The following is a 10,000-nucleotide window of genomic DNA, read 5'->3' on the forward strand; positions in this document are numbered from 1 at the left end:
CAAATGACATAATAAATCACCTAACATATATGACGCAAATAATGAGGGGGTTTGTCAACGCTCTGATTGGACAACGCTCTGATTGGTCAACGCTCTGACTGGACAACGCTCTGATTGGACAACGCTATGATTGGACAACGCTCTGACTGGACAACGCTCTGATTGGACAACGCTCTGATTGGACAACGCTCTGATTGGACAACGCTCTGATTGGTCAACGCTCTGATTGGTCAACGCTCTGATTGGTCAACGCTCTGATTGGTCAACGCTCTGACTGGACAACGCTCTGACTGGACAACGCTATGATTGGACAACGCTCTGACTGGACAACGCTCTGACTGGACAACGCTCTGATTGGATAACGCTCTGACTGGACAACACTCTGATTGGTCAACGCTCTGATTGGTTAACGCTCTGATTGGACAACGCTCTGATTGGACAACGCTCTGACTGGATAACGCTCTGACTGGACAACACTCTGATTGATCAACACTCTGATTGATCAACACTCTGATTGGTTAACGCTCTGACTGGACAACGCTCTGATTGGTCAGCGCTCTGATTGGTCAACGCTCTGATTGGACAACGCTCTGATTGGTCAGCGCTCTGATTTGACAATGCTCTGATTGAACAACGCTCTGATTGTACAACGCTCAACACTGGGCTACTCTTACCCAACTCACACACACACACACACACACACACACACACACACACACACACTGGGCTACTCTTACCAAACTCACACACACACATAAGCACAAACACACACACACACACACACACACACACACACACTGGGCTTCTCTTACCCAACTCACACACACACACACTGGGCTACTCTTACCCAACTCACACACACACACACACACACAAACACACACACACACACACACACACACACACAGGGCTACTCTAACCCAACTCACACACACACACACACACACACACACACACTCTGGGCTGCTCTTACCCGACTCACACACCACCGCTCCAGGCTTGAGGTCCAGCATGAGTGTGATGGTGGCGATGTCGGTGCTGTAGAGGATCTGTGTGCGGTGGGGCAGGTTCACGGTCCAGAGCTCGGGGGTGGGGTGCAGCACGTACACCCACCCCCCCTTGCTGCACGTCACCTTGGAGCCGAAGCGTCGGCCAATCAGGTCGCTGGAGTGGCGGATGGCGCCGTAGCGCGTCTGCGTCTGTGCCCCCTTCTGCACCTGCAGGGGCATCATGGACTCATGGCCCAGGAACACGATCACCACGTCGCCATCCTGGATGCACTCCGAGTATTCCACAAAGCTCATGGGGGCGCTATGGAGCTCTAGGGGCGAGAGGGGGGGGTACATGTGTGTTAACATGTGTGTGAGGGTTTTTAACTCATTCAGAAGCAGGGACCCACTCCAACTAAGACAAGAGGGGACCCAGCTGCTTTAAGCTTTCTACACACTCAGAAAGAACAGCCACGTTTGCCGTCATGTGTCTACAGTAGCCGTGAGCGGACAAAACCAACACACTGGCTGGAGATTTGAGCATTTGGCGGCCGCCATAGATACTCGCACACACTTGTAGAGGGAAAGGTATTCAGCTGGTTGTGATTCAGCAACCTCAACACCAGATGCCACAGAGAAACACACACTGTACCTTTAAGAGACCCTTGAGAGGACAGAGCCAAGAACGGGCTGTCATGGCTGTCATGGCAATACTATACAATTATACAAATCACTACAAATCACTTTTGGTATGGAGCAGTTGGAGGAAAAGCAAGGCCAGTTCAGAGATACTTCATTCTGGCACAGTTCACATTTTATACAATAAAAGTGAAATTTAAGATTATTTATATCATATTTCTCTGGCTCAATACAATCAAAATGTTATTTGTAATGCTTTTATATTTGGGGTTGGTGTTGCATTTTTGGATCACACAAAAACTGCCACGTGTAATCTCTGGTTTCACAAAATGCTCCAGCAGTCGGTTGCACCGTTGAGCGCAGGTTTGACTGTGTTAGGCTGAAACTACTAGTTCAAATCAAAAATTATAAACGAAGAACTATTTTGACAAAGTACAGGCTCAGCGACCATAGTCTTGCAGTGGAGAAGGGGTGGCACAGACAATACTGGGTGGCTCCCGAAGGGAGACTATGCGTCCACTGCAATAGGAACGCTGTCGAAAATAAGCCTAATTTTCTGACGGAATGTGCAAAGTACCAAAATATAAGAAATGCATATTTCAACCAATTCCAAAACATCCACCCTGATTTCATGAACCTAGCTAACCAACAGAAACTGCCATTCCTCCTGGGGGAAATTGGGACATGAAACATTTTGGCATCTGAATATGTGCAGTCCTTGTCTGGGAATTCCCTGCCCCTTCACTGCATTGCATTTGTGGGGCGGGACTTCCCAGACTAGTGCAGTGTCCTGCCACATCCTCCGAGAGTAGGCCATATCACCTATGAACATAGGCCTGAACTCATAGGTTTTTTATCTATTCTTATCTATTACTGTATGTTTTTTTTTTCTTTACGCAATTATTATAATTAATGAATTGTAATGACTTTACTTTTGTACGTATCTATTTGTTTTATTTGGTATTTACATAATTGATCTGTTCCTGTATTACCATTATTATTTTTACTATTGTTATTATTATATTGTTATTATTATTAGTGCTTTGGCAACAGTGTATCATACATTCATGCCAATAAAGCCATTGGAATTGAATTGAATTGTTCGCAAATTCCAAAGTAGTGCGTGGCGTTGTTATTGTTGTTTAAATTAGCTTTGTTTATTATGGTTTGAAGTTGAAGTTCCATTCTAAACCGTCTGCTTACCTTCAAATAGTCAATCTACATCACAGAACTTTTCACTTGTTTAGCTGCAAGCTCTGCTCGGCTGTGAACAGCATTTTTCCTCAGCGAAATGGAGAACCTGTAAGTAGTGGAATTTTGACTCATACACGTAAGATAATGTAATTTTTACAGTTAACTAATACATCTATCTGTTTGTTAAAATTATTTGATGAAGTTTAAATTGTTCAAGTTCACTGCATGTTACTTAGGCGAACTTTTTCCTCAATGTATGCTAACGTTAACTCGATGGCTGACAGTTACCGTTAAGCTAAAATAATATTAGTCTACAATGAATGGAAATTAATGGTGGCTAGTCCACGAAAAGAATAAGCAATATTAACCAGCTGGTTTATATAGTTTAAAATGCAATTAGCTAGATTTCTCCTGTTCAAGTTAAGCAACTTATTCAAGAGTCATGAGAACATAATCTAGCTAGGAAGCTATTCCTGGATGGCTAGCATCACATCGCGGTAATGTTAAGTCAATGTTAACCGAACATAACCGTAAGGTTACTAGTTGTAGCTATGGTTACATATCCTTGATATGAACCATAGCTATAACTTAGTTGTTACATATGGTCAAAGGAAGTTCCGTTTAATACTGAAGTTGACATTAATTGAATTCTAACTTTAACCCAAAGTAAGGATGGCAGTAACGTTACATTTGGATATTACTGGCACCTAGTTGACGTATTTTGGAAAACGTCACATCAGGGGAACTTATCTGGCTAGCGTTATATACTTTATTGAACTAATTTAGCTAATTGAGGTTGTTAAACACTTAGTTCAACAAGTTACTAACATTAACCAGATAGTTACCGGTCATTTAACTTACAACAATCTAGTAACGGCGAGCAATAACGGGCAACTTCAGGTTTCCAACAGTCAAATCACGGCCATCTGAGAAAGTTGGGAATGCAACGATATGTGAACCAGCCAACGTTCAACATTCTCTCGTACCTCCTACAAGTTCTGCTCTTTGAACAGATTTTTACCACTGGTTGAAATCGAAATTACTGTACATACAGACGAAAGACGTTGTCAATAGCATGGTTCTGAGTAATTTCATGGTTATTTGATTTTACGCACCTTCTAATTTGAGGTTTGCTACCAGCGAGGATGCCACCGGGCCGGGTGGCTTGTGTTGAGTTTTTGAGAGTAAACTGCCAAGAGACTTACAATGACATCTAATAACTAGCTTGTCATGTGGTAAAGAAAGGATACTGATAGAGTATGCTCCGATTTAACACCGTACGGTTGATTTGGGAGAAACACTTTACTGTCTATGAAAAAGCGTGTACTCTAGCATGGTGGACGCAATGTGATGACGTCGACGTGAGGTTTTAAAGACACAGTACGATGCAAAGCTTGTAGCTGTCAAATAGAAGCATCTACTGGTAGCTACTGTGTCTACTGCTTAATTGTGCTTTGCAGAACGTTTCTTCTGATCTATGCAAACTGTTCATTCTCAAGTACATCAGGCTCAAACACGATACTGCAGTTAACAAGAACATGGGAAACATGGAAATTGATTACACCTCACTTCACAAATCTGAACTATCATGGTAGTTTTCCTCATTACTCGCATCGCGGTGGTGAAGCTAAGCATTCAGAAACGAATCAGAATATTGCTAAATGTAACCTAAACGAGACTAATAGCCCATCGAGCGCTCCACGACTTCCAATAGAGAATGGGACACGAATAGTAGCCAATAGGAGTCGCTGTTCAAGCCGTATAAAAGTCAGCTCCATCCGCAAGTCCCACCGGAGAGCCCAGTAGCGTTGGAAGAGCACTCTCAAGCTGGAAACATAGGGATCTTCGTGTCTTCTCCATCCTCTAGTAGTAGTAGCCGTCCACAGGTAGGGACACGGTCTTTCAGACCTTAAAATCCATCTATTCATTCTTTATGCTTACTGTTTTTTAGATTTCGACAATATCATTTAAATATCTAAGCCGCGATCAAAGACTTGGGTTTTTTGGCTCCACACTTTATGCACACGGATTCTTTCCATTCTCGTAATATTTTGCGAACAGAAAAACCGTTGGGCTATTTTAATTGCGTTACAGCCCACTGTTCATTGTGAAGTTTGGTTCACGTCTTATCACATATTTTACACGGTGTTAGGGAAGGTTATATAGCCTAAGCATGTACGACAATAGTCAAAAGGGCTATATTCCGTGTAGGGGGCAAATGCATTTAATTCCGCTGAGCCACTCTTGTCTTGGACTAGACAGGCTAACCCCTTTGCGGGAAATTGGCCAACATATTGCGAGTCGACCTTGTAGTGACGATATCTTTATTTTCCATTGTTGTGTTTTAATCGTAATGCACGAGACACTGCATGGGATTAGAGTTTGTAAATAATGGCGATCCTTGGCACCGGAGCGCATTCCAATGCTCCGTCTCCGCCTTCTCTCTCTCTCTCTCTCTCTCTCTCTCTCTCTCTCTCTGCGGGTCCGTTGCGATGCCATATGAGGCCAGTCTCTAGGCTCGACATGTTTTATTCGACTGCGGCCGTCTCAAACCCAAGTCTTTGACCGCGTGAAATCTGCGCTTGAACTCACTTAATTAACCCGCTCGCGCCCTTCGCGTTTCCCCTACCCTTCCTCCCGCCCGCACGCACGCACGCACGCAGGGGTCCACCATGCCTTTCTCCAGCACCCACAACGCGATGAAGATGAAGTTCTCTTCAGCCGCGGAGTTCCCCGACCTCAGCCAGCACAACAACCACATGGCCAAGATCCTCACGCCCAAGATGTACGAGAACATGCGCGGGAAGCAGACCCCGAGCGGCTTCACGCTGGATGACGTCATCCAGACCGGGGTGGATAACCCAGGTAAAGCTCGCGGCCATCTGCTCCAGAGGGCATCCCAGGCGCTCGCTCTGACGCAGGGGCACGGCGCTCTTATCCGTGGCGTTTGACCTTCACTCTGGCGTCCGAGCGGTGACCTTGACGGGGATCATTCATGGGCCCGCGCAGGGTTCTCTCCTTCTGTAGGCGCTTGGTAGGGGAGAATAGGGAGTTTTCCTGTCAGCTGCAAGCCCTAGCTACTCAGCATGGCCTCTTCCTCACCCTGTCAGTGTGTGTGTGTGTGTGTGTGTGTGTGTGTGTGTGTGTGTAGCAGTGAGAAAATGGCCACCCTGACGGTGAAGCAGCTCCCAGCTGAAGATGAGTACCCCGACCTCAGCCAGCACCACAACCACATGTCCAAAGTTCTGACCCCGGAGATGTACAAAGCCCTCCGAGAGAGGTCCACGCCCAACGGCGTCAGGGTAGATAATGTCATTCAGACCGGCGTGGACAACCCCGGTAAACACCAGCACAGCATAGCACAGCACAGCACAGCACAGCACAGCACAGCACAGCATAGGAATGTCAAGACATCAGTGTGTGTGAGTGCGAGAGAAACTGTGTGTGAGTGCGAGAGAGAGACTGTGTGTGTGTGTGTGTGTGTGTGTGTGTGTGTGTGTGTGAGAGAGAGAGACTGAGTGTGCAAGAGAGACAGAGAGCCTGTGTGTGTGTGAGAGAGACAGAGAGCGTGTGTGTGTGTGTGTGTGTGTGTGTGTGTGTGTGTGTGTGTGAGAGACAGAGAGCCTGTGTGTGTGTGTGTGTGTGTGTGTGTGTGTGTGTGTGTGTGTGTGTGCTGAGGTTGACCTCTGCCTCCTGCCCCCCAGGTCACCCCTTCATCATGACGGTGGGGTGTGTGGCTGGAGACGAGGAGACCTACGAGGTCTTCAAGGAGCTGCTGGACCCCATCATCGAGGACCGCCACGGAGGATACAAGCCCTCGGACAAACACAAGACAGACCTCAACCCCGATAACCTCAAGGTAACACACACACACTCACACACTCACACACACACACACACACACAGACTCACACACACCCACCCACACCCACACCCACACACACACACACACACACACACACACAGACTCACACACACACACACACACACAGACCCTGCAGAAGGAACAGAGTGTACCCAGTGTGATGGGTAGTGTGGGGAAGCGCTACAGCGTTCTCATGACCACATGTTCTCTGTGTGTGTGTGTGTGTGTGTGTGTGTGTGTGTGTGTGTGTGTGTGTGTGTGTGTGTGTGTGTGTGTGTGTGTGTGTGTGTGTGTGTGTGTGTGTGTGTGTGTGTGTGTGTGTCTCCCACTGCACGCGAAGCGCCTACTCAAGCTGTAAACGAGTGGGGTGTATGATGTATGACGCTATCACTGCAGTGAACTCCTGATTGAGCCTAATACCACTCCTCTCCTCTTCTCTCTCTCTCCTCTGTCCTCTCTCTCTCCCTCTCCTCTTTCTTCTCTCTCTCCTCTCCTCTCCTCCCCTCCCCTCCCCTCTCCACTCCTCCTCTCTCCTCTCTCCTCCTCTCTCCTCCTCTCTTCTCCTCTCCTCTCCTCTCCTCCCCTCTCCTCTCTCTCCTCTCCTCTCTCTCTCCTCTGGTCCATCAGGGAGGTGATGATCTGGACCCTAACTACGTGTTGAGTTCTCGTGTCAGGACTGGACGCAGCGTCCGTGGCTTCTGCCTGCCCCCCCACTGCAGTCGTGGCGAGCGCAGGGCCATCGAGAAGCTCTCTGTGGAGGGTAAGTGTGTGTCTGTCTGTCTGTCTGTCTGTCTGTGTGTGTGTGTGGAGGGAACATTATGTCCTGTTCTCGATCCCTGTGGTAGCAGCGCTCTCTAGTGGTGAAGTTGTGTAACTGTTTGTTAGACTCAAAGTCTCAATGTGTGTAAGATGATGGTGATTGGTGTTGTTATGTGACGGTGGTGATGATGATGATAGATTATTGGTAACGCCTCTTTTTGGAGGAATACTCACGGCTTTGATTCAATATAAACCTGTGGTGGTGCACACACACACAGGGCCAATGGTTTTCCGTTTCAAAAAAATGCATTTTCCGTTTCACTTTTGGTGTTTCCCGTTTTTCGCTTTTCAGCTCATTTTGTTCACCCTGAGGTAGATTGATGGCTTAAAATGAGTGAATAATATGTGCCCTTCTTAGATTGTTGTTTGCCAGCCATCAACAGAACAGAAGACTTAAAATGTTTAGTTTGAAATGCGATTGGGATGACGAGCAAATGATTGTGACTGTAACAAGGTGTGTCAACCGTTGAAAAGGGGGGCGTGGCCGGAGCAGAGTTCAGCGCAGACGTGAAATGTCCTGCTTTTGTTCTTCAATGAATGTTTGTTCATCGTTGCGATCGTTATTGTGTTTATTTGAAAGAAATTCAGTCTACAGGGTAAAATACAGGGGGTTTTGGGCGATTTTGATTCACAAAATGATGTGTCCGTTTGAAATTCCGTTTCAGTCCGTTTTCCGTTATCGCGGAAAACCATTGGCCCTACACACACACACACACACACACCTACACACACACTCCTTCCCACACGCACGCCTGAATCTGCTGCCAGTCTTTCACACTGGATCGAGACGCAACCCTGCAGTAATCTATTGTGGTAATGAGGAGGAGGATGATGATGATGATGATGATGATGTTGCCTCGTCCCCAGCTCTTGATGCCCTGAGCGGTGATCTGAAGGGTTAGGGTGATGATGATGATGATGATGTAGTGATGAGGATGGTGGTGATGATGATGATGATGATGATGATGGTGGTGATGATGATGATGATGATGATGATGATGATGATGTTGCCTCGTCCCCAGCTCTTGATGCCCTGAGCGGTGATCTGAAGGGCAAGTACTACGCTCTGAAGAACATGACGGACGCAGAGCAGCAGCAGCTCATCGATGACCACTTCCTGTTCGACAAGCCCGTGTCCCCTCTGCTCCTGGCCTCAGGGATGGGCCGAGACTGGCCCGACGGCAGGGGCATCTGGTGAGTGTGAGTGTGTGTGTGTGTGTGTGTTTCTGGATGTGTGTCTGTGTGTATGTGTGTGTGTGTGTTAGTTTGTGTGTGTGTGTCTGTGTGTGTGTTAGAGTGTGTGTGTGTTTGTGTGTGTGTGTCTGTGTCTGTGACATCCTCTCTGAATGTGTGTGTGTGTGTGTGTGTGTGTGTGTGTGTGTGTGTTCAGGCACAATGACACCAAGTCCTTCCTGGTGTGGGTGAATGAAGAGGATCACCTGCGCGTCATCTCCATGCAGAAGGGCGGGAAGATGAAGGAGGTGTTCACACGTTTCTGCACCGGACTCACCCAGGTACACACACACACACACACACACACACTCATACACACACACACTCACACACACACACACACACATACATACACACACACACACACACACACACTCATAAACAGGTGTTGTCAGCAGAGCTGTTGAATGAATGAAACTGAAGAGAGTCTAATGTGTGTGTGTGTGTTGTGCTGTGTGTGTGTGTGTGTTGTGCTGTGTGTGTGTGTGTGTGTGTGTTGTGCTGTGTGTGTGTGTGTGTCCAGATCGAGTCTCTGTTCAAGAACAAGAACCACCCCTTCATGTGGAACGAGCACCTGGGCTACGTGCTGACCTGCCCCTCCAACCTGGGCACGGGCCTCAGGGCGGGCGTCCACGTCAAGCTGCCCAACCTCAGCAAACACGCCAAGTTTGAGGACGTGCTCAAGAAGCTGCGACTGCAGAAGCGTGGAACAGGTAAACACACACACACACACACACACACACACACACTCATACACACACACACACACACACACACACACACACACACACACACTCATACACACACACACAGATACACACACACACACACACACACTCACACACACTCATACACACACACACACACACACACACACACACACTCACACACACACTCATACACACACACACACACTCATACACACACAAACACACACACACACTCATACACACACACACAAACACACACACACACTCATACACACACACACACTCACACACACACACACACACACTCATACACACACACACACACACACACACACACACTCATACACACACACACAAACACACTCATACACACACACACACACACTCCTGTCATAAAGTCAGCACAGTGTGTTTCGCACAGAGTAGACCTACAGTGTGTTCAGCATCCAGCCCGTGTTCATGCTTGTAGTGTGTGTGCTCATGTGTCTCTGACTGGCTTACACACGACCCACACACACACACACACACACACACACACATCACACACTCCA

At 47.3% G+C, this 10,000-nt stretch overlaps 2 protein-coding genes across 2 annotated transcripts in view; one reads left to right on the forward strand and one right to left on the reverse strand.

Annotated features, from left to right (window-relative positions):
* Positions 1-4,149, reverse strand: part of trmt61a (tRNA methyltransferase 61A) — a 19,014-nt gene extending 14,865 nt beyond the window's left edge. Inside the window, exons 1-2 of the mRNA XM_080850414.1 lie at positions 3,938-4,149; positions 974-1,321 (exon numbers count right to left, since the gene is read on the reverse strand). Of these exons, the coding sequence (XP_080706540.1) occupies positions 974-1,304 (331 nt within the window). The 5' untranslated portion in view covers positions 1,305-1,321; positions 3,938-4,149. The remainder of the gene's footprint in view (positions 1-973; positions 1,322-3,937) is intronic.
* A 479-nt stretch (positions 4,150-4,628) lies between these two features.
* ckba (creatine kinase, brain a) overlaps positions 4,629-10,000 on the forward strand; it is a 5,795-nt gene continuing 423 nt past the window's right edge. Inside the window, exons 1-7 of the mRNA XM_080850413.1 lie at positions 4,629-4,708; positions 5,486-5,687; positions 6,527-6,681; positions 7,315-7,447; positions 8,529-8,700; positions 8,897-9,020; positions 9,263-9,452. Of these exons, the coding sequence (XP_080706539.1) occupies positions 5,495-5,687; positions 6,527-6,681; positions 7,315-7,447; positions 8,529-8,700; positions 8,897-9,020; positions 9,263-9,452 (967 nt within the window). The 5' untranslated portion in view covers positions 4,629-4,708; positions 5,486-5,494. The remainder of the gene's footprint in view (positions 4,709-5,485; positions 5,688-6,526; positions 6,682-7,314; positions 7,448-8,528; positions 8,701-8,896; positions 9,021-9,262; positions 9,453-10,000) is intronic.

This window comes from Sprattus sprattus, assembly GCF_963457725.1.
Source record: "Sprattus sprattus genome assembly, chromosome: 13".
Taxonomy (NCBI): Eukaryota; Metazoa; Chordata; class Actinopteri; order Clupeiformes; family Clupeidae; genus Sprattus; species Sprattus sprattus.